The following is a 24,962-nucleotide window of genomic DNA, read 5'->3' as shown; positions in this document are numbered from 1 at the left end:
CCAAGATGATGAACACCATCACCAGGTGAATGGGTAGGTAAGAGGTGGTACATGCAATGTAATATTCTTCAACCATAAAAAGGAAGGGAGTGCGGACACACGCTACGGTGTGGACAAATCTTGGGGAAGACGTGCACCAAGTGAAATAAGTCACATGCGAAAGGACAAACACTGCACGATTCCTCTTGTAGGAATCAGGTTCCCAGAATCGTCCCATTCATAGCAACAGAAAGTAGACTAGAGGTTGCCAGGGGCTGGGGGGGCTGGGAATCGGGGGGTAGGGTGTCTGTTGGCGATCAGGACAAGTTCCAGAGACGGGTGTTGGGGACGATGACTGCACAACACTGTGAATGAACTTCATGCTACTGTACACTTAAAAATGGTTACAATGGCAAACTGCACGTTATGTGTATCTTAGCACATTTTTTAAAAAAATTAAGAAATGTTCAACGTTTGGGGAGCAAGGGGGAAAACCCCCACATGCGATTGCGCAGCTCCAGCGGGGATGTGGTCCCTTGGGGCCACCTCTCTCCTCAGGAAGCCCTGGGTCATCTCTTCAAGGACCAAACTCTGCCCGCTCTGAACCACACCTGATGTGGCCATCAGCGGCCCCCTCCCCGGAATCACCACAGAGTCTGAAGATGCCTGCAGGAAGCCCTCTCCTGGGATCCAGGAGCTGCACTTCCATCACCCGGTTGCCGCAGGAACAGGACGACCTACCCTTCTGAATACCATCTAATGAACTTGACTTTGAGTTGGTTTATGATTTCTCCTTGTTCTTCTAGAGACATTGCATGGGACTTTAGTGACTCTTGAAGAGTCCTTCATTGTGGGGACATCTGGTGACTGTCACGGGTGAGGATGGTGGTGGTTGTCACAGGTGAGGGTGGTGGTGACCGTCGCGGGTGAGGGTGGTGGTGCCTGTCGCGGGTATAATTTAAATAAATTACAGAATTTATCTTCCTTGTTAGACTGCCGGCACAGCGTCTGTCCCACCACCAAGGCCAGTGCCCACTGTCTTTCCAGTCTCTGGCCACGGAGCTGGACAGCTGGGCTCTAAATCTTTCTCCCTAGTGTCTCCCACGGACTCTCTGAGTCTGCACCCGTGTCTTGGTGTGTCTGCCTCTCTGATCCCAGCTCTGGGCTCTGCTCCACTCTACGCCTGTCTCTGCAGCTTTGGCAGCTTCCTGGCCTCTGACAACTTCACTCTTGCTGGCAGGTCAGTGCATCTCACAGCCCCAGCTTCACACTTCGTCATCTGGATGCTCTGCGCCAGGCTGCCCCAGGCTGCCCAAAGTGGCCTTCCTGGCAAACCCGCAGCTCTTCTGTCAGGCCCAGCTGCTCCAAATGAGCCATGCTCAGCTCACGGTAGCCTTCCCTACCCTCCAATACCACCTCAGAACCAACTACCAGCTCCCAGCTCCACTAAGCCTTCCTTCTCTGAGCAAGACGATGGGGCAGCCCACGCGTGTTTGCATCCCAGCACCACGCCTAGTGCAGAGCAGGTCCACAGGCGTGTTTATCAAAAGAGCGAGTCTCCCCACCACCCTCATCCTCTCAGCAAATGTCTGTCCTCTGGATCTCATTCTGAGATCCATGTCTGTACTACTGGGGCTCTCCCTCCTTTATCTTTTTTTTTTTAAGATTTCATTTATTCATTTGAGAGAGAGAGCGCGCGCACACACACGCGCGCACGAGTGCGGGGAGGGGCTGAGCGAGGGGGAGGAGCAGACTCCCTGCTCATCAGGGGCTCAGTCCGGGGACTCCGGGATCCTGACCTGAGCTGAAGGCAGACAGATGCTTAACTGACTGGCCACCCAGGCGCCCCTCTCCCTCCTTTAGAATTGTTTAGTTCCTTGCCCTTTGCTCTAGCCTAATTTGTAGCTGTTATCAGTACTTGCAAGATGGAGACCCCTGAGTAATACTGGTGCACTATGGCAATTTGTATCACGTTGTATTCCCTCCTTGCTTCAGATATCATTATGTCACTTTCTGTGCTTGTTTACTGCCTCCTTGGATAGCTCAAACCCCAAAGCCCCAGTGTTCCCACAACTGTCCCGACAGAGGCAGGAGCTGGTGCTCTCTGGCCGTAACTCCAGCAGGAGGGGAGGTCTCAGTGCTGGGAACCTTGGGGAGGGACTGTCCGCTCTGCCAGCAGAAGGCTTTAGGGTTCACCCATTACCCCCTGCAATCCGTCCTTTTTGAATCCCAGATGCCTGGGTGAGACCCCTGGTTCTGTGTGCCCAAAGACCACTGGACTTGAGTTTCCTGGTGTCAGAGTCCTGACAGGGTTCCAACTCTATGATAGTTGATGAACCCAAATGGTATTGGAGAGCCACATGCTTTGCCTGGCCCCCTGCTGGCTTCTGAGAGCATCTGGAGACTAGGTGGCTTCATCTTGCCTCAGCCCTCCCAGCGTGAAGAGATCTACACTCATCAGGGGAATGAACATGGTGGGAGGTGACTGGTGCCTCTCTTCACATTCCCCACAGGAACATTTGAAAACACGGTGCACGGTTCATTGCTTCCCTCCCAACAGCACCCCTGTCAAAATACCCAACGTGGTCTAACCTCGAAGTCACTGCATCGGGCAGGAAAACGATGATGGATCTCACTGTTAAAACCCTCTCCCTTATTGGCATGACAACAGAGCTAAATAGAGCTGAGATGAATACGAGTCTATTTTTGGCAGCTCCTTACGGAATTCATGCACACTGTGTATTCTGCATCATTTGAATCCTTGAGCACACTTGGAACTTGGAGGCAAACACTCATTTGTAAATGTTACAGCTGCCAGGGTTGGCTGGCGGCTCCGCTGGGTGACGTGTTAAATCTCACAAGGAAATGGGGGGAATGCTTGGAGCTGGGTTTTGGTCAGAGGGTAAGGTTGGCTGGTGTGTGTGCTTACCTTGACCCTGTCCATACAGGCTTCCATCTTCAGCTGCTCTACAGCCTTCCTGGCTTGCGAGATGCTAGTGGTGCTGTTGTTGGACATGACTTCTTTCATTCTGCTGTCCCTGAAACAAGCGAAGTTGAAGGGTTGGAAAAGGCTTACCCTCCTCACCGTTCTCCCATCTCCTGCCACCTACAGCTTCTCTGTCCGAGCCGGGGAGCATTTGTTAACCTCCTGGGACAAGAGAAGGAAATGCTTCACTAGAGTGATGGGAACGAGACCTTCTGCTTTCATTTGGCAAGACCTTCTCAGCCATGGGTATACCAGATGGTCCCAGCCACCATTACTTTACTACCCCTATGACCACAGTAACGCCTTGACTTTTGTGTAGTACTTTGTTAGTAATAAATCATTTTCCTACACATTTGTTCATTCACTCTTCTAGCAGCCCTGAAGGTTGGCAAAACATATTAAGTTCTTTTTACTAAGTGAAGAAAGTGCAAAACTCAGAAATTAAGCCAACAGCTAAAGGTCTCACAGCCAAACTCTGTGGATCCAGAACCCAAACTCAAAGCTCTGAAGCCTAGTGAAGGGTTCTTCCCATGTTTTCACGTGGCCCTCTGGCAATCCATTGCTCTAAGTACACGTCTCCCCTGGAAACAACTGTTTTATTATTAATTTTAATTTGCTCTCATTCCAAAAATCTTACAGACTCTATGTTGGCAGTTTGTTTTTATTTTTATTTATTTTTATTTATTTTTAAAAGATTTTATTTATTTGACAGAGAGAGACACAGCGAGAGAGGGAACACAAGCAGGGGGAGTGAGGGAGGGAGAAGCAGGCCCCCTACAGAGCAGGGAGCCCAATGCGGGGCTCGATCCCAGGACCCTGGGACCATGACCTGAGCTGAAGGCAGACACCTGACGACAGCCACCCAGGTGCCCCAGCAGTTTGTTTTTAAACAATCACACACACACACACACACACACACACACACACAAGCACCCATATCCCGAGCACTGATTTTTTTTTTTTCTAGAAGAAGGAAGAAATTCTCCCTGATCTGACATGGAATGATGCCACAGGACTAGGAAGAAACCACTCTAATGCTAACTCTTCCACAAGCAAGCATAGATTTCCACATAGATGCTGTAGGTTTCAGTTGCCCCAGCTAATGACAAACTACTTGGAAGGGGCCTGAGCGCTGAAGGTGGGCCACACAGGGAGCGATGGCTTCCAAGGGCACAAAGGGAGGAATGAGGAGGCTCGGCCAGATGTTGGCACACAGGCCACGCTCTGTGAGTTTTTCACACCTGCGCTAACTCTGTGGTCCAGGTGAGGCGTGGTGGCAGCTTCATTTGTCCACAGGCAACTTTTCAAAAAATAAAAGTCTCTTGTTGTAAGATACAGATCAGCCGCCTAAAACACAGTTTGACAGGTGTGTGTTCCTGACTTGGTTGGGAACTTCTACTCAACCAGAAGAGAAGGAGAATCAGGAATAGCTGGGGTTTAGAAACCCCAGGGGAACAGACACCTACACCCGGCCACGTAGAGACGTGCTTGCATTTCTGCACGTGTGTTCAGGTCCGTGTGTGTCCCCACGCCTGAGGTGCCTGCCCCGTGCCCGTCCGTGCGTGCGTGGCTGTTCCCCTATGGATGTGTGTGTTTATGTGTATCCACGTGCCTGTGTATCCACACAAAAGGAAGGAGGAGACACACACAGACACACCCAGGGTTTCCAACCCTCCCCAGCCTGACGCAAGTCAAAAAGGACCCGAAAATCATTGCCCTCAGATCCTGATCCTCCCTTCCCATTCCAGAGCTTATCCTCTTTCCTCATCACTGACTTTGGGCTTTTAGGAGTTGGGGAGGTCCCTGAAGGAGGGGCACAGGGATGGCTGAGGAGAAGGTAGCTGAGGCCAGCGTCAGCAGGAGCGAAGAAGGAAGACACAGGGGAAGGGCCCGGGGGCGGGGCTCTGCGCTGGGAGTGTGTGGGCGTGGGGCGTGGGGCGTGGGCGTGGGAGTAGGCGCATCTGCACCGGAAGTGTCACCAGCAGAAGGGTCTCGGCAGACCGGGAGTGGCCTTCTCCCTCCCTCCAGCCCCTCACGGGCTGCACTGACGGCACCCCGATACCACTCAACTAGCTTCTCATTCTTCCCCTGTTTCTAAAGAGGCGCACAGTTTCAACATACTCCACTCTGCAGCACGGAAGAACTCTGGCTGATGGCTTAATATCTGGAAAAGATCCTGCGGAGCCGTGTTTGGCTTCTTGTGTCCCAGAGATAGAACAAGCTGGCAGGTTGGGGGCTCCAGCACCTGAGATGCATGGACTCTTAGCCCTGCCTCGTCCTGTGTCCCCTCCAGACAGGGACCACTGTCCACTTCTCCAGTGTCACCTCTGAGCCTTCCCTGCTCACCCCCTTACTCCTCCTCAGCTGCAAAGCACCACATCCCTAGTGTAACCTAGTGTCACAGTCGCCGAGTGGACAACCCCATGGTCACTCCCTCCCCAGACCTGTGTCTTTCCTGCCACTGGTGCCATGACGCACAGGCAGCCTTTGCGGGTCCTCAAGGCCGCCCGCCATCCCACCCCCAGCCCCAGTCACCCCTCATTTTCCTTCCTCGTCAGGGCACAAGAGGAGAAACCCCATCTTTGGCTTCACTGATTGGGTCTTGCCATACTGGCCCCTGGGGACTGACCCAGGGCAAAGTCAGGAGACGCATGGGGCAACCCTCCCAGAGTCCCAAGCCGGTTGTACCCTGGACGGTCCACCTCTGATCCTTGACACTGAGAGAACCTATTCTTCACGGTTTGGGCCACGTCTGTTGGGGGCCTCTGGCACTTATAGCTGCAAGCACCTCTTCATCCAAGGCTGATACCTCACGTGTGGTGGGCCTGTCCCCCCTCAGGCTCTGCCCTATCACTCAGCTCTCTTTCTCCTGTAATGTTGGTGTCCCTGGGTGCCCTCTCCTCAGCATATACAAATATATTTATGTCTTTTTCATCACCTCCAAACACATAGACAACAATACAACAGAAAAACTACACTCCCCCTGGTTTCCACTCTTACTCAAGAAAGAAGGGATAAGGGCACCTGGGTGGCTCAGTTGTTAAGCATCTGCCTTCGGCTCGGGTCATGATCCCGGGGTCCTGGGATCGAGCCCCGCATCGGGCTCCCTGCTCGGTGGGAGGCCTGCTTCTCCCTCTCCCTCTCCCCCTGCTCGTGTTCCCTCTCCCGCTGTGTCTCTCTCTGTCAAATAAATAAATAAAATCTTTAAAAAGAAAAAAAAAGAAAGAAGGGATAACTACAGATGCCCACAGAAGGACCCCCTATGTAACTCGTGGTGGAGATGCAAAAAATAAGGACAGAGGGCACTCTTCCTGGGACACAGGATGACAAGCCTGCTCCACTCCACCTCTTCTGTCTGCTTTGCTGCCCCTCGGTCCTGTCACACCCTCTTACAGGATGTTACTCGTCTTATCATCTGCGACCCATATGGTTTCATGTCTATATGTTCATGCTCTCCCTCCAAGTGGCTGGTAAGGTTACTCATAGCACACGTACCCAGGACCTAGACTGTGACCCCCAGACCTGGACGTCTGAAGTTCACAACCTCCTGGGGTGATTCTGGCATGGACCACAGGTGGAGAACCGTGGCTGGCTATAAATCACTTACACTCCATTGCTCCTTTGTGTTCACCAGATGACCTTGAGAGGAATTCTAAGCATCTTCAGGACCTAAATCAGTCCTTTAAAACATTTAAGGGGGGTATGAATCCCTGGGGATCTTGATAAAACAGAGATTTTGATGGAGTAGTTTGGGGTTTGGTCTAAGAGTGTGCATTTCTACCCAGCTCCCAGTTGCTGCTGGTCCGCGGACAACACATTGAGTAGTGAGGCTCTGAATGAATCACTGAATGTTAATATTGAAAGGGAACTTAGAGGTCCTGGTCCAATCCCCCTACTTTTTACATGAGGAAACATGTTCAGGGAGGTTAAATAACTTGATTTTGTTGCGCTCCTTCATGGAAGTGGAAGGAAGCATTTCCCTAGTGTGGCTCCCAGCCTGTCACCCCTCCTGGATCTCGTAAGGCATTTGGGGCAGAATTAGGGTTCCCTCCCTGCCACCTGGTCTATCCTGCTCTCCCAGGACAGACTCACCCCTCAAGTGAACTTGAACTTTGCCTAACTTGGGACTGAGATGGCAGGGGGCTTCCCCTGTGGGAGGCAACACAACCCAAGGAGAGCAGCTGGTGCTTTCGCCAACCGGAGCTAAAAGCACCTGAGTCTCTTAAAGACGACCCACAGGAAGGTTCGTGAGGCCCTCCCTCCCCCACCTGGCCAGGTAGCTCTTAGTTTCCATCTGAATAACATCTCTGCCCTTTCAAGGCTATCCAGACACTGTTCTTGCACATGAACCAATGGATGTCTCTCCACAAGCCTACGTGTGTACGTGCACCCCACCTCGACCCAAAAACAAAAATGAGAGTAGAGACAAAGTGGATATGGAACAAAGCTAATGGTGCACACTGGCTATTGGAGGACCACTAACTCGACTCTCGGCTTTTGAGAGCTTGTTTGGAGGTTCTAGCAGGGGAGCGCAGCTACTCGTATACCCTTGACCGAAGAACAGTCCTCTCCTCTATTGGGGAAGGTCGTCCCCTTTGACCGAGCGCGCAGCTTTGGGAGGGACGCACATGGAGCGGTGAGGGAGGAAGGGGACACCCGCCTAGCCAGCCAGATCAGCCGAATCAACGCTGGCGATCAATGGGGTGACAGATGTTGCAGCCAGATCGCCCTCACATCCGACTCTCGGCTTTTGAAAAGACGAGGCAGATGGGAAAATGAGCCAACTGTTCGGGGCACGGGCTCTGTCACTGCCCTGGTCAGGCAGTCCTTTCTTCCTGGGCGCACAGGAACCCCCTCATCCACAGACAGGTTTCACAGGGAGGGTCTTTCAGGCTGCGTCCTCTAGTACGTAACTCAAGAGTCGGGTGGGAGGGGGTGGGCAGTGCAAGGCTCACACAGCTTGGTTTCCCAGTCAAGGTCCAGCAGCCCATGGAGATGGCTCGATTCTCCTCCCCCATGTCCCCCAACGGAGGGTGGGTAACAACCACTCACACGGGGGATGATGTGAGGTGGCGGGCAATTTGTAAGACAGGCTTCATAAGGGCCCTGCATCCACTGTGGAAGGAGGAGACTGGGACGGGATGGGGACAACTGCTAGAAGAAAGTGATAGTGTGAGCAGCCAGCCCCACATCAAGGACCCTGACAGCCCAGCCTCCCCGCGGGCCCACGCGCGCACTGCTGGCAAAGAGCTGCTCTCCATGGAGAACCCGCCTTCGGACAGGACACATCACTTCCTCACCTGCTGAGAGGCGGCGCCAGTGACAGGCTGGTGGCCAAGCGGTAGCAGCTGACAGTTGTCAGATGAGAGGCTGATTCGGGGCTCCTGCTTTGAGGCTCACCTGAAAACACAACCAGAGTTGGGTCAGCAGGTGCAGCAGAAGCCGGGTGGCTGCCGAACCGCCCGCCTCCCAGAGGCCTCTCGTCGTGCTCCGTGGCCGCCTCGGTGAGCCCGCGGAGTCTCGTGGCAGACCACATGGGAGATGGGGAGCTCCAGGCAGAAAGAGGAGCCCCAGTCTGACACCGCAGAGCGGGAGCATCTCAAGGCCACAGGCCACCCTGCCTCTCTCTCCCTTCCCGGCCTGGACGCCGCCCCCAGCCCCCCCCCACCCCCGTGTCATCCCACTTCCAGCCAACCTCTGCCAAACAGAAACAGTGTAGAGGTCTTTTCTTATTATACAAAGCTAGGCCAATTGTAGAAAAATGGGAATTGAGAGAAAATGACAGCAAAGAAAATGAAAACCGATGATAATGCCTTCTCCCAGAGATGACCACCGTTATTCCTACGCCTGTTGGAAATAAGCTGATTCCAAGTGAAGGACATTTAGCACAGAAGAGATGACTCCACTGGGTGGCTTTAAAGACTTCTTTAAAGTCAGGAGCTCTCCGCAGACAAATAGCTGGTTGCCTCCCTCCTCTGGAGAGGCCAACTCTGGGACAATGGGCCTGTCCCCCAGGGGTGTCGCGAACACCCCGCCCTATAGCATTCATGCCCTGGGGATCCCAGGGACCCTGCAGCAAAAATAAAGGCAGGCCAGGAATGGGCTGGACTTCAGGGAAGGCTGCGAGCAGTCGTGCTCAGTGTATTTTCCTGAGTCCACTGCGGAGGATATAGCACTTCCCTGCTGTGAGTTTCCCTCAACCTCACCATCTTCCAAAGGGAGATAGACAGACAGACAGACAAGTCCTCAAGAGGAGGCCTGCTGTCCTGCAGGGGCAGAGCCTAGACCCTGCCTCCTAGGCAGATGACTTTACAGCCGGGCTCCAGGAGTCTTCCCTGCTCATCCTCTGGACAGACATGACCCCTGGCAGAGGGGGCAGGGGTGGAGGGCTGGGGAACAAGCCTCCAGACCAACCCAAATCCCCCTCTGCACCCTGACTTCTGCTTCCTTCAGTTATCTAATCTTTATTCTTTTCTTCCTTTTTTAAAAATTTCACTTATTTATCTTTTTGAGAGAGAGAGCGAGCGAGAGAGCACAAGCAGAGGGAGAGGGAGAAGCAGACTCCCCGCTGAGCAGGGAGCCTGACGCGGGACTCGATCCCAGAACCCTGAGGTCATGACCTGAGCTGAAGGCAGACGCTTCCCTGACTGAGCCACCCAGGCGCCCCTCTAATCCTTGTTCTAAAGTCAGATGTGCCCAGGGGAATGCTCTCTACTCTCAGTGTCTTCAACCTTAAAAGGGAGGCAGACAGACGACGTTCCTCTGGGTGAGTGTCACATCACTGTTCCCCACAAATGGCCTACAAGAAAGGCTACAAACGGGATGAGAAAAGCTAGGCGAGAACCAGGACAATACACAGAGGATGTCAATATTTGCTTTATGAAGCAGATTAGGTATTTTGTCCCTGGACACATCCTGTCTTAGAGGTCTGAGGCTTCGCGCAGCAAATGCTCTTGCCTGGCTCCATGAAAAGGTTGCCTGGTCCTAGAATTTGGTCATTCTTTTGCTCCTTCCTTTGGAGGACCACACCGCGAATGTGTCCTGCGGTGAAGAAACCTGTTTACTCAACCCGCCACTCAGAAGATTGATTCGGGAACACCCCAGGTTTTGTTCTTTTCATGGAATGATGCATCTCATACGTTTTCGTCACACACTGGGGTGAACAGACCCACGGAGACAAGGGGCTACAGCAGCTCTGGCTGCCCAGAGGGCTGACGGGATGGAGGACAGCAGGGCATCTGTGCACCATTCTCCCGGCCCCTGCCCAGACCCATCGTGGGCAGGTCTCCCTCTACCAGCAGTCCCTAAACTGGCTGCTATCAGAATCACCTGGGAGCTCAGTACCACCGAGGCCTGGCTCTATCCCACTTCAATGGCCCTGGGCCTCTGTGCTCTTTCTGGACTCTCCGGGGACTCTGACACCTCAAATTCTCAAACAACTGCCCAAGTCCGTTGGTTCTGAGACTTTGCTGTGCGTCTGAATCACCTGGGGCATTTAAAGGTGAGATGCGCGGGTCATACCCCAGACCACGGAAGTCAGTGTGCAAGCCACGTCTGAAAAGACAGCTCTAGTCTGTGTCTACGCTGGTGCTTGTCGAACTCAGATGTGCATGTGATTCACACAGATCTCAGACTCTGATTTAACAGATCCAGGTGGGCTTGGGGTGGACCCGCTTCTACAGCCTGGGAGGTTGTTACAGATACATAATCAAGTCCCACCCAGACCTTTGGAACTTAATCTGCATTTTAACCTGAGTGATTCATCTGTAAATTAGAGTTGGAGAGGTTCCATGCTGGAGCAGGGGGGGCCCAGTGCCGCTTTATTGGAGACTCTGAGCCCAAGGTGAAGAGGCTTTATTGAAGACACAGGAGTCCGTAGGTGGGGGATGGTAGAGTCGCTGTTCTCCCGACCCTCATGTTATTCACACTCCCACCCAGCTTTTGCACTGTGATGTAGTTGCTTCTGGTAGTTCTTGGAGAGGCCATACAATAGGAAAAGACTCAATTTCTCCTCGTCCACTTGGCATCTGCATAGCATTTTCCAACCAATGCTTGGGGCGTATTTCAGGAATCAACCCACCAACTGCCTTGGGCCCCCGGAGGAGCTTTAGACACCTTCCCAGGGCCACTACTGTTTCTCAAAGTGAGACAAATTGGCGCTGACAGGAACTTAGCTCCTGATTGGCCTCCTTGATCTGTTGCTGAGAAACACTGCTTTTTAATAGCACCCAGTATGCTGCCATGATATTTCAAAAGCCACCAAAAACAGAAAAAAACATACTCATCTGTACACAAAATGCTGTGGTCTTGTTGTGAAGGCCTAGAAAGATCCACCATGGGACCACCAGCTGGCTGGGGGGCCCTCAAGGGTAGAAGCTGGCTTTACTAACGTCTGTGTCCCCAGGACCAACCCAGCACAGGCCCACTGTCCATGTTCATAGAGAGGTGACTCACATAGGCATGAAAGAACTAACCCGGGCTTCATAGCAATGACTGCTGTTATTTCGGTTCTTAAATGGAGCTAATTCAGCTACCAGTTGTTTAGTGTAATGCCCTCAAGTCCTTTCATATTTGCTGATGGTGTGGTGCTGGGCCTTGAGGAACCAAAATCATGGTCTCTGTTCTCACAGAGCTTACAGTTTGGTGGGGGGTGCTGCACATTGTTCAAGCAATCGTGCTGATGAATGATGGAGGCCCGCAATTCTTAGTGGGTCTCTAAGCAAAGAACTTGACCTGGCCGGAAGGCCTGTGTTGGTTTCTATGAGAGATTCTGAGGCGGTGAGGGGGAATGAGACTTGCCTGCCCTCACAGAGCTCAGTGTCTGAGGCGGAGAAGGTGAATAAGCAATGGTTATGGTGTGATAGGTGTATGTGCAGCTGAACCCATTCTCTCCTTTTCTCATAATAATGGAACTATGGCCCATCGTGAGGGGAAGATGGCGGAGCAGGAAGATCATGAGGTTACCCCCTCCCGTGGACACACCAAGGCTGCAACTACATATAGAGCAACTCTCTCTGAAGATGACCTGAAGACTGATAGAACAGATCTTCCACAGCTAGAGACATAAAGAAAAAGTTGTATCGAGAAGGGCAGGAGGGGCAGGGATGGGGTCTGATCAAGAACCACACCCCAGGCCTGGTAACCCACAAGCAGGAGGGGTATCACAGGCGCAGAGGTCCTCCCTGAGGAGTGAGGAGTTCAAGCCCCACATCGGGCATTCCCTGCCCTGGGAATCTGCACCTCCAAGAAGACAAGCCCCCAATACATCTGGCCTTAAAATTCAGCAGAGCTTAACTCTGGGGGAGCTGGAGTGCTACAGGAAACCAAGACTCTGCCATTAAATCTCTCTTACTCTGAGAACCAGGACTTTGAAAAGTGCCTAGGTTATACGTGACGGAGACTCGTTTATTAATTTCAGGGCATGTACCAGCGGGACAGGGATCTGTAGGAACTTTCTCTGGGAATGGACGTGCTGGAAGGTGGCATTTTTCTTGCCCTCCTTCAGCCTAAATGGCAGCATGAGAAACGAAAACAGTATGTACGAGGAAACCTCATAAGGCTATCAGGTGATTTTCTAGCAGAAACTTTGCAGGCCAGAGAGAATGGCATGATATCTTCAAAGTGCTGAAGGGAAAAAACCTGCAACCAAAAATACTCTACCTGATTATTCTGATTATTATTCAGAACTGAAGGAGAGAGAGTTTCCCAGACAAACAAAAGTTAAAGAGTTCATCATCACTAAACTGGCCTTATAAGAAATGTTAAAAAGGATTTCCTTAAGGAGAAAAGAAAAGGCTATAACTAGAAGTAAAAAAATTATGAAGGAAAAAATGAAAAATAAAAAGATGTAAAATATGATATCAAATATATAAAACATGGAGTGGGGAGTAAAAACGTAGTGCTTTTAGAATGTGTTTGAACTTAAGCAATCATCTACTCAAAACAGACTGCTATATCTCCATAGGGTGAACATATGAACCTCATGGTAACTACAAACCAAAAACCTATAATAGATACACAAAACATAAAGAGAAAGGAATCTGAGCATAAGACTAAAGAAAGTCATCAAATCACTAGGGAAGAGAGCAAGAGAAGAAGAGAGGAACAGAGAAGAACTACAAAAACAACCAGAAAACAAGGAACAAAATGGCAATAAGAACAAGAATCAACAGTTATTTAAAATGTAAATAGACTAAATGCTCCAATTAAAAGACAGAGAGTGAATGAATGGATTAAAAAAAAAAACCCAAGTCTCATCTATATGCTACCTACAAGAGACTTACTTCATAGCTAAAGACACATGCAGCCTGAAAGTGAGGAAATATAAAAAGATATTTCATACACTGGAAATGAAAAAAAAAAAAAAAGGCTGGAGTAGCAATACTTGTAACACACAAAACGGACTTCAAAACAAAGACTGTAACAAGAGACAAAGAAGTGCATTAGGTAATGATAAAGGTATCAATCCAACAAGAGGATATAACAATTGTAAATGTCTACACACCCAACATGGAAGCACCTAAATACATAAAGCAAATATTAACAGACATAAAGGGAGGAAATTGACAGTAATACAATGATGATGGGAGATTTTAACACCCACTTACATCAATGGATAGATTGTCCACACAGAAAATCAATACTGAAACCAGTATTGATTTGAATGACACATTACACCATATGAACTTAACAGATACATACAGAACATTCCAACCCCCAAAAGCAGAATATACATTCTTTTCAAGTGCACATGGAACATTCTCCAGGTTAGATCACGTTAGGCAACAAAACAAGTCTCAAAAAGAATTTAAGAAGATTGAAATCATTTCAAGTATCTTTTCTGGTCACCATGCTAAGAAACTGAAATGACAAGTTTTATTACAGGAAAAAAAAAAAACCTGGAAAAACATGGACACATGGAGGCTAAACAACATGCTAGGAAACAAGCAATGGGTCAATGAAGAAACCGAGGAGGAAGTTAAAAAAAGATACCTTGAGATAAGTGAAAATGAGAACACAATATTCCAAAACCTTTGGGATGAAGAAAAGTAGTCCCAAGAGGAAGTTTATAGAAAAACAAGAAAAATCTGAAATAAACAATCTAACTTATACCTTAAGGAACTACAGAAAACTAGAAAAAAAAAAACCCAAAGCTCACATTAGCAGAAAGAAGGAAATGGAGATCAGAGCAGAAATAAATGAAATAGAGACTAAAACAAACAAACAAAAACCAATAGAAAAGATCAACAAAACTAGGAGTTGGTTCTTGGAAAAGATAACCACAACTGATAAACCTTTAGCCAGATTCATCAAGAAGAGGACTCAAATAAATAAAATCAGAAGGAGAAGTTACCACTGGCATCACAGAAATACAGAGGATTATAATTTTTGTGTGTCTAATTTTTACACAAAATTAGACACCAAAAACTTAGAAGAAATGGATAAATTCCTAGACACATACAATCTTCCAGGACTGAATCAGGAAGAAACAGAAAATCTGAACAGACTGATTACTAGTAATTGTAATTGTAATTACTAGTAATGAAATTGAATTGGTAATCGAAACTCCCAACAAACAAAAGTCCAGGACCCGATGGCCTCACAGGTGAATTCTACCAAACATTCAAAGAAGAGTTAAGACCTATTCTTCTCAAAGTATTCGAAAAAACAGAAGAGGAAGGAAAACTTCCAAATTCATTCTATGAGGGCAGCATTAACCTGATACCAAAACCAAAGACTACACAAAAAAAAAAAGAGAGAGAGAGAGAGAGAGAGAGAATTACAAGCCAATATCTCTGATGAACACAGATGCAAAAATCCTCAACAAAGTATTAGCAAACCGAATTGAAAAATACATTAAAAAGATCATTCATCAAGGGGCGCCTGGGTGGCTCAGTCATTAAGCGTCTGCCTTCGGCTCAGGTCATGATCTCAGGGTCCTGGGATCGAGCCCCGCGTCGGGCTCCCTGCTCCGCGGGAAGCCTGCTTCACCCTCTCCTACTCCCCCTGCTTGTGTTGCCTCTCTCGCTGTGTCTCTCTCTGTCAGATAAATAAATAAAATCTTAAAAAAAAAAAAAAGATCATTCACCAAGATCCAGTGGGATTTATTTCAGGCATGCAAGGATGGTTCAATATTTGTAAATCAGTGTGATACACCACATTACCAACATGAAGGATAAAAATCATATGATCATCTTAACATGCAGAAAAAGCATTTGACAAAATTCGATATCCATTCATGATTAAAGCTTGAAAATACTTTCAAATCGTGACACAAAGGCAGTAATTCAAGAAATTCTATTTGGAAAACCAAATATGAGGCATTAATTATAGCGAGGATTCCACCTTATGAAGCCATGTTCCCTTCTAGGGGTTTAATAGTTCTGGGCACAGACTGGTGGGGTGCACCTGCCAGATCCCACATGTTCCCAAGAAAGAGCTCACTGCAGAGAGCGCCCGACACACAGCCCTGAGTCACTAACCGTACCTTGGTCTTGAGTCACTATTTCCAATACTGCAGGGTACCTATCATGCAGCTTTGCTCTTTGGTCCAATCCCCACAGGTTAAGGGGGCTATGAGTAGAAATGTAAGGATGTTGCTATTTTCCCCCTAAAATCCTGTTAGATGCCAGGGCCTCAAGGTGGCACTGCTTTGGGCATAAAAACTGTGGAGAGGTTCTCCTGGCGTTCACAGCAATCATTTATTAAGGTACATTGGTTTTGAATTTCCACAAAGATTTTATGCATCGAGTCAGCATGTTGGAGTGCCCCCCCAATAGTGGAGCTTCAAAACAAGAGGGAGGGATATTTCACCGGAAAAGTCATAACCACCCTAGTGGCAAAGGCACAGACTTTCTGTACATGTAGAAGCAAAGAGTGGTACTTTAGCCTCCCAAGAGGAATTTTGCTTTTTTTCTCACAGTCATGCCAGGGTAGAGCTGAATATCCTGACCCCTGAGCAGAGAATCAGATGCTGTCACACCAGGCTGCGGTGGGAACATGGTCCCCTCCGTTAGGACAAGGCCATGGACATCCCCGCTCTGGCTTGAACCACTTTGCAAGTAAACACAGTGGTAGTTGAGCTTGACGCCTTTTACAATCTGGGCCTCGGTTACTCAATTTACATCTTTATTGCCTGATGGCATCTGCCCGATCTGATAACAGCTCAAAACCAGCACAGGGATAAGGAGCTTTCCATGTGGCAAGGACTGTAATGGACCTGAGGGACAAGCAGATCCTGAGGAGAGCGCTCTGGGTCTGATCGAAGCTGGAGCCTGCTGGTCACCAGACACCAGGTGACTACCCTCCTCTTCCGGCCCCAATTAAGGTCAAGAAAATTAGAGAGGGTTGGCAGACCAGCTGTTATATTTAAGGGCACTGGACAAGTTAGTGCAGAATAAACAAGAGAAAGAGAAACCCAGGTCCATCTTCTGTGGGACCCTTAACACTTGCCACTCTCTCACCTCTATGGCCACCCCCAGACATCCTCTAATTGTTTCTTTGGCTTTGCAGATAAGAGTCCAAGAATTTTATTCGGCAGGACCAAGCATTAAAAAAATCTAAGAGTGCTCTGTTGTTTTTATATCAGTATTCACAGAGTATGAAGTTAATTCTTTTTCTGCCTGCTGGATTAAACGTTCATTATGCAAACTGGACCATGCCGTTGACCAGGGTGAATACAGTGAAGAAGAAAGACTCATGTCCTGTGCGTGGTACCTTAAGAGTGTATAAAGAGATACTTCTCATTTTTTCTCAGGGCAGGTCACTCAGTGGATAGGTCACTGCATCAAGGAAGAAAAGACAGTTGAGAGGTGATGTGGCTGGGCCAGTGTATTGGCTTCCTAGGACTACCATAACAAATTACCACAAACTTGGTGACTTGAAACCTGGTATTAATTATTCTCATAGTTCTGGAGGCTAGAAGTTTGAAGTTAAGACCATTAAGACCATGCAGGACCATGTTCTTTTTGAAGGTATTAGGGAGAGGATCTTTCCTCTCCTTTTCCTAGTCCGGGGGCTCTCAGCAATCCTTGGCATTCCTTGCCTGTAGACACATCACTCCTATCTACACAGCCCCCTCTTATCCACGTTTCTGTGTCCCCTTCTTTTCTTACAAGGGCACCAACCATGTACTGGATATGAGGCCTTCCCTAATCCAGTATGACCTCATCTTAACTAATTACATTTGCGAAGGCCCTATTTCCAGATAAAATCACATTGTGAAGTTCCAGGTGGGTAGAAATGCGGGGGGGCACTATTCAACCCAGTATCACCATGAACCCAAGATTGTGGCCATAGGTCTGTGATCGTTTCTACAAAGCCCCACATAGGTTTTGCTCTTTGTAAGACCTGTAAGGTGTTTACCTCTCTGAGAATGTCATGGTGTTTCACAGCTGAGTGAAAGAAATTCATCTCAGGGTGACGGGAACATGGGATGAATAACAGTCTACACAAGGGAATTCATAACCTACACCCATCTTAATTTCCCCACTTTACAAATGAAGGAACTGAAGTCTAGCAGGTTATTTCCCCCCAAAGTCATTAAATAGCTAATTAGTGGAGAAAATATGACGAGAAGCCCACACCAATCACCCATCATTCATTTATTTGACCCTCACCACATCCGGCACAGCACTGAAGAAATGAGGGAGTGACTCGAACACAATTGTCAGCCACCCTCGATTTCATGTGGGAGACAAAACCTCACAGCCGTATACGCAATCAGAGATCCCGGGTGCCATCACGGAAGGCTGTGAAGGGCAGAGCGGCCACAGAGGAGAGGACGGATTCTTCTCGGGGTGGGCAGGGTGGTAGGAGAGGAGTGGGAGAGCTTCGTACTCAAGCTGAGCCTGGAAGGAGATGAGGAGCCCACCGGGCAGAGGAAACAGCATGTGCGAAGGTAGACAAACTGCCCACGAGCCTGGCATGCTCTAAAAACTGCATACTTCTTGGTTCCTAGAGCCTGGGAACGCAGGGGTCAGATCACAGAAGGTCTTGAATGCCCCTCTGAGGGGGTGAGACTTGTACGAAGCAGGCAGTTATAATCAACTGAAGGGTATCTAAACAGAGAGGTAATAAGATTGCTTCTACGTTTTAGAAAGATCACTTCAACCTAGTGTGCGGAATGTACCAGAGATGAAGGAGATAAGCAAGCCGACCAGTTCGGAAGCTCCACGAGTCTAGATGAGAGACTCCCTGTGTGTAATGGGAGCTCCGACAGGGAGATGAGGTGGAGGGTGATGGGAAGCTGGTACCAGGATGGAAGCACAGAGAGGATGACATTAGGATTTGAATGTTGGGGAAGGTGGGGAAGGAAGGCTCCTGGCCCATTGTCAGGGAGACAGTGCGGTGCCACTCACCAGGCTCAAGAAGAGAAAGTGGGGTTTGCAGGAGTGTACAATGAGTCCACGTGGGGGCAGGCTACACTTAGAGTGACCTTAGGACACTGAAGAGAACATGCCCAGCAGACAGGCGGACTGACAGGGAGGCAGCTTAGAAGTGAGTTAGAGCTGAAGATGGCAGAATTGTAACTCATGACTTAGGGGCACCAGAAGTCCACTCAAGGAAGGGCTCAGAGGAGGAGGGAGTGTGAACCACAGGGCAGGGCCAGGGGAAAGGGGAAGGGGAAGGAGACCCTATGCTCATCCCTGCCCCATTTCCTTGCTCTGCTCCATTTCCTTGCTCTTCAGTCTGCATTTTCAGAATTGTAGAAGTAAAAGATTCAATACCAATAAAGTGAATAAATTATTGGCCGCGGCTGAGACCAAGATGGCCGGGAGACATGCTGCCTTCCTCGAGAATGCCTGGGCCAAGGAGGCGGTGCTGGTGATGTCCTTCACCACTGGTGAAGGACATAGATAATTCTGCCCCCCCCAGCCCCTTTACCAAATAAGCCACCACGATCAACCAGGCCAGCCCCTACACATATCCAGTGCCCCCAAGATGATGGGAACATGCCTTGTGTGCCCAGGCAGCCTGAAGACGCCCCCCTGAGTCCAAGCTTGCAGGGGCTGAAGAAACTGTGAGTGAACACCTCTGGTGACATGGAGGAGGCCCCCTCCCCTGAGGCCGATAAAATGTGAAAAGTGAAAAAAATCCCCTCCAAAACATAAATTATTCTTTATGGACCAAATGGCACAAACTTGCTAGGACTATGTCTGAGCTGTTGGCCATCGCCATTGCCAATGGTGTGGAGCTTGCTCTCGGGGAGACACCTGCCTGCAGAGGTAACCATGCAGACTCGGAACTATATACAGTTGACCCTTGAACAACGTGGGAGTTAGAGGTGCCAACCCTCCATGCAACCAAAAATCTGCATATGACTTCCGACTCCCCCAAAACTTAACTACTCATAACCTACTACCGACCAGCAGTCTTATCTGTAACGTAAATAGTCGATTAACCCTTATGTTGTCTCTTGTATGTATTTATATACAGTATCCTTACAATAAACTAAGCTGGAGAAAAGAAACTGTGATTGAGGAAATCATAAGGAAGAGAAAATACATTCACAGTACTGTGCTGTACTTATGGGAAAAAATCCCCACGTCAGTGGACCCTCACAGTTCAAACCTGCGTAGTTCAAGGGTCAACTGGACACTGTAGGTCAGAAAACCATGTAGTCAAAACATGCCAGCACACATTCAGTGGGTCATGTCCTTTGATCGGGGAGAAGCGGTTCGTGCCAGTTTGTCTGCCCCTCCCAGCCGGATCCCTTTCACCCACTGGCAGTTTTCAGCCATCTCGCTCGGGTTCAGGTGCAGCTTCCAGCATGAGAGCAGAGTAAAACCAGTGGCTGTCACGAGTCTGGATGCAATGTCTCTCTCCGGGAGGGTTCCTCCCGTCCCCCAGGGCAGCCCTGCCCCCTCACTCTGGTGACTCGCTTGAACGTGGGCTTCAAATGCCATGGCCTGAGCCCTGCTGGGGAACCGTGGTCTTGGCAGACAAATGGACCAAGCTAACCAATGAAGACAAGACGGTTCCATCCTCTGGGACAAGTTCCAGGAAACCCTGTTTCAAAAGACGCCCCTGCTGGCAACTGCATTTTATCTCTTACCATTTTGTAAGACAAATTTACAATGAAATGCTTGAATTTCTAAATAAATTTGTTGAGGTGACATTCACCTGACACAATGAACTATTTTGAAGCGAACATTTAGTACATTCACGAAGTTGTGCAGACACCACCTCTACCTAATTTCAGTACATTTCCATTGCTCCAAAATAAAATTCCGTACTCAGTAAGCGGTTCTCCCCAGAGCCCCTAGCAACAAGCAACCTGTTCTCTGTCTCTATGGATTTGCTTATTGGGACATTTTGTATAAATGGAAAAATTCCATAGCTGCGCTTTTGTGTCTGGCTTATTTCACCAGCATAACATTTTGGGGTTATATCCACCTTGCCGCATGCGTCAGCGCTTCATTCCTTTCTATGACTGAATAATACTCCAATATAAGGATATACCACAATTTTTTGTGTATACTTCTTTTGATGGACATTGGAGCCATCTCTACCTTTTGACTATTGGGATTACCGCTGCTCTGACATGCACTTGTTTCGAACCATTTTACATTCCCTCCAGCAATGTAGGAGGGTTCTAATTTTTTCCACATCCTCACCAACGCTGTTATTTTCCATTTGGGGGGGATTACCACTGTCCCAGTAGGTATGAAGTGGGACCTCATTGTGGTGTTCATTTGCTTTTGCCTCATGACTACTGATCTTGAAAGTCTTCTCATGTGCTTATCGGCATCATTTACTTTTCAAGAATGGTCTTAATGTGGGGCACCTGCCTCTTGATTTCGGCTCAGGTCATGATCTCAGGGTCATGAGATCAGGCCCTGCATTGGGCTCCATGCTCATTGCACAGTCTGCTTGGGATTCTTTCTCTCCCCCTCTCTTTCTCTACCCCTCCCCTCCAACTTGTGCTTGCTCACTCTCTCTAAAATAAATAACATCTTAAAAAAAAAAAAAAAAGAATGGCCTCCTTAACGTTAAACTTAAAATTTTCTAACAATCTCAAGTTCACAGAAAGGTTGCAAGTACAGCACAAAGGATTTTTCTCTGAACCACTTGAGCATGAGTTGCCAACCTGAGTCCCTATTACTCCTCAATACCACAGATCTCCTGAAAACGAGGACATTCTCTTACACAACCACAATACGACCACTGAAGTCAGGACAGTGTATACGATATATCCCTATCATCTGATCGTCAGACTCCATTCAAGTTTCATAAAAAGTACCAATAATGCCCTTTATAGCAAAAGGAAACCAACCCTGCCAGCACTTTGGTCTTGGACGTCTGCCTCCAGAACTGTGAGAAAATAAATTTCTGTTGTTTAAGCTGCCCTCCCCTGTGGTCCTCTGTTTTGGTAGCCAAAGCAGACTGACACAGCTCCTCATTGGTTGTACGAGGAAAGCCAACCACATTCGTTCAGTGCAATGCCACGGACTGACCAGACACTCAGACTCGCACGACTACAAGAGAACACAGACCCATCTATTCAGAAAGATGAGGACAGAAGGCCCGGCTGGTCAGCAGGACAGGGTCAGGATATCTCATGAAGAGGTCTTCAGAAGTTCTTACTGCAGTTTATACAACAACCAGGAGTTATCTTATCCCCACGTGGTGCAAGGAGATGAGATCTACGGGGGTAAGTGTGGAGTCCACCTTGGTGCAAAATACCCCTGCCCACAGAAGCAGTATCTCTTCAAAATAGCTTCCAGGGACCCACAGGGACATGCCAAGTAGAAAAGTCACCAGAACTCGGGAAAGCCCAAAGTGGAGTGTCTACGTTAGGTATTTGAAGTTCATTCATAGTTGCTTGCAGTCCATGAGTACTTTACCAATTGGGGGACATTTTGACTATAAGCAATGTCACATGACAATACAGTTGACATACACTGTCTTATCTGGTTTCCAAGGTGTTGTAGGTAGGCAGAAAAATGGCTTCTCAAAGATGCTCATGTCCTAATTCCCAGCACCTGTAAACAGGTTATGTAACATGACAAGGAGGAAGTAGATAGCAGATAGAATTAAGGTTGCTAATCAGCTGACTTTAAAATAGGGAGGTTAGGGGCGCCTGGGTGGCTCAGTCGTTAAGTGTCTGCTTTTGGCTCAGGTCATGATCTCCGGGTCCTGGGATCGAGCCCCACACTGGGCTCTGCGCTCAGAGGGAGTCTGCTTCTTCTCTGCTCCTCCCTCTGCTCATGCTCCCCCACCCACCAGGTAAATAAATACGATCTTTAAGAATAAAATAAAATAGGGAGGTTACCCTGGATTATCTGGATGGGCCCAGTGTAATCACAAGGGTTCTTATAAGAGAAAGAGGGAGGCAGGAGAGTCAGTGTTAAGAGTCTGAGATTTTAAGATGCTACACAGAGATTTGAAGATGGAAGAGGTCCATGTCTCAAGGAAAAGGCAAGAAAACAGAGAGAAACGCACTTCTGCCAACACCTTAATTTTAGCCCAGTGAGACCCTTTTCAGATTTTGGACTTCTAGAACTGTAACACAATAAATGTGTTGTTTGAGGCCACTGATTCTGTGGTAATTAGTTACAGCTGCAACGCAGGGTAACAGAGCCAGGAGGTTAACAAGTGTTGGCGGGTTGGTTTCTTCTGAGGTGCCTCTCCTTGGCTTACAGAGGGTCGCCTTCTTACTGTGTCCTCACGTGGTCTTGCCTCTCTGTGTGTCTGTGTCCAAATCTCTTCTTCTAAGGACACCAGTCCCGTTGGATTAGGGCTCATCCACCTGACCCCATTAATTACCTCTTTCAAGGCCCAGTCTCCAAATAGGGTCACATTCTGTGACATTCTGAATTTGGTGGGGGACACAATTCAGCCCATAACACTCCGTCCTCTGGACCCCCAAAGTTCATGTCCTTCTTACATGAAAAGTAAATTCACCCGCATCCCAACAGCCCCAAGTTTTAATCTTATTCCAGCGCCATCTCTAAATCCAAAATCTCATCTAAACCAAGTGTGGGTGAGACGTGAGGTGTGATTCATCCTGAGGCAAAAACTCCACTCCAGCTGCGAACCCGTGAAATCAGACAAGTTATCTGTTTCCAAAACACAGTGGTGGCCTACGATAGACTTTTCCATGCCGAAAGGGAGAAATCAGAAAGAAGAAAGGGGTCACGGGTCCCAAGCGAGTCCTTTGACAGTGTAGTACTTCAGATTATGTCAAATCCCATTTTGATGTGACATTATTTCAACAGAAAAGCTGTTTTTACAAGGCGGGAAGTATCTGTCAGAGCAAAATGACACGTTTGAATTTTCCATGTAACTTTTGAGAAAAGGACAAGTGTTGTCATATTTCAGTGCCTAGCATTACTCAAGAATAATGAATTTTCTATAAACATTCCTTGGCAAGCCACTCATTTGCACATTCCTGGAGAATTAATCTTTTTAAGAAATAACATAATTTTGTTCCAAAGAATCGGGGTTTGACATTGTATCATGTGTGCTTCTGTGTGTGTGAATTTCTTTCTCATCTAATTTGCTTCCTACTGGGTTTTTCGTAGTAAGACAGATCACATAAGCCTTCTCTGCTCTCTTTGGCTCCATCCCGATTCCCTCTCACCTCTAGCCACCTGTTATTCCTCTTGCTCAAGATGGCTATTTGCAAACAAGCTCCTAAACATCAGAGGAAGACTGTTAGTAAGTTGCAGCTCTTGGAAAATCTGTCACACACCGCTGACTTTCCTGAACCTGGGCAAGAGCTGACTTTGGAAGTAGCTCCCAGGAGGACCCCGGAGCCTGCTGAGGACACAGCGGCGGGTGGAGCTGCCAGGCTGCTGAGGAAGGAATTACCAGAAGGCAGGTGAGGGCCCCACGTGGCAAAGGTATCCAGGGATCTTGGCGAAAGGAATGAGGTGCGATACTTTTGCGGGATGATCCTGTGACCTCCACAAAGCTACAGACAAGCCTTCAGTTCCCTTTCTCTCTTGCTCGGGACACTACTTCTCTTTCCCACCTTCCCAACCTTCTCTCGCAACCTTCTCAACCTCTTAAAAAAAAATACTTTATTTTTCAGAGCAGTTTTAGTTTCACAGCAAAACTGAGCAGGAAATAGATTTCCCATGTTCCTCCTGCCCCCATGCGTGGCATCCCTGCTATCAGCATCCCTCACCAGGCATTGACGCACCGTCATCACCCAGAGCCCATAGATCACGTTGTAGTTCATTCTTGGTGCTGTGCGTTCTGTGGGGTTGGATAAATGTATAAGGACTGGTCGAGCCATCATTACAGTGTCCTACACAATAGTTTCACTGCCCTAAAAATCCTCTGAGGAGCAGGCATGATTATACCTGCCTCACGGCACAGTTTTGAAGATTAAATGAGGTAATGTGAGCGAAGAGTCTAGAAAACTGCCCAGCACAGTGTAGGGGGCCGGCAGTAAGTGACAATTATCAATACGATGGAGTCATATGGGAGCAGGCTGTGCCAGGGGTGTTGTGATATGGACCGTCTGCTCTCCCCAGGACTTTGCCGGGAACTGCAAGCCTTCTGGGTGTGCTAACATGTAAGGGACAGGGGCGCCTGGGTGGCTCACTCGGTGAAGCGTCTGCCTTCGGCTCAGGTGATGATCCCAGGGTCCTGGGATCGAGTCCTGCATCGGGCCCCCTGCTCAGTGGGAAGCCTGCTTCTTCCTCTGCCCCTCCCCGCCCCGTTCATGTTCTTTCTCTCTCTTGCTCACTCTCTCAAGCTCTCTCTCTCTCAAATAAATGGAGGGGATCTTAAAAACAACACCACCAACAACAAACACATAAGGGAGAAAGCTAGGCTGTCTGGAGTAGAGTGAGGCCTGGAAGAAACCCCAAATGCGAACCTTCAAACACATGTGATGGGACGGCGCTTACAGCTGTTGACCTACACCTGAGGCAAAAACTCCACTCCAGCTGCGAACCCGTGAAATCAGACAAGTTATCTGTTTCCAAAACACAATGGTGGCCCACGATAGACTCTTCCATGCCGAAAGGGAGAAATCAGA

The 24,962-nt window shown here is 48.5% G+C and overlaps 1 protein-coding gene across 7 annotated transcripts in view; it reads right to left on the bottom strand.

Moving 5' to 3' along the window:
- GNG4 (G protein subunit gamma 4) overlaps positions 1-24,962 on the bottom strand; it is a 66,807-nt gene that overhangs the window by 21,975 nt on the left and 19,870 nt on the right. For all 7 annotated transcript variants that reach the window (XM_073879023.1, XM_025850689.2, XM_073879027.1 and 4 more), the window contains exons 2-3: positions 8,266-8,365; positions 2,909-3,017 (exon numbers count right to left, since the gene is read on the bottom strand). In XM_073879023.1, the coding sequence (XP_073735124.1) occupies positions 2,909-3,007 (99 nt within the window). In that variant the 5' untranslated portion in view covers positions 3,008-3,017; positions 8,266-8,365. The remainder of the gene's footprint in view (positions 1-2,908; positions 3,018-8,265; positions 8,366-24,962) is intronic.

The sequence above is a fragment of the Callorhinus ursinus genome, unplaced genomic scaffold, assembly GCF_003265705.2.
Source record: "Callorhinus ursinus isolate GAN/ISIS: 27379988/994484 unplaced genomic scaffold, GSC_fseal_2.0 scaffold32, whole genome shotgun sequence".
In the NCBI taxonomy this organism is placed as follows: domain Eukaryota; kingdom Metazoa; phylum Chordata; class Mammalia; order Carnivora; family Otariidae; genus Callorhinus; species Callorhinus ursinus.
The sequence above is the reverse complement of the archived record's forward strand: the minus strand, read 5'-3'. Positions and strand labels throughout refer to the sequence as shown.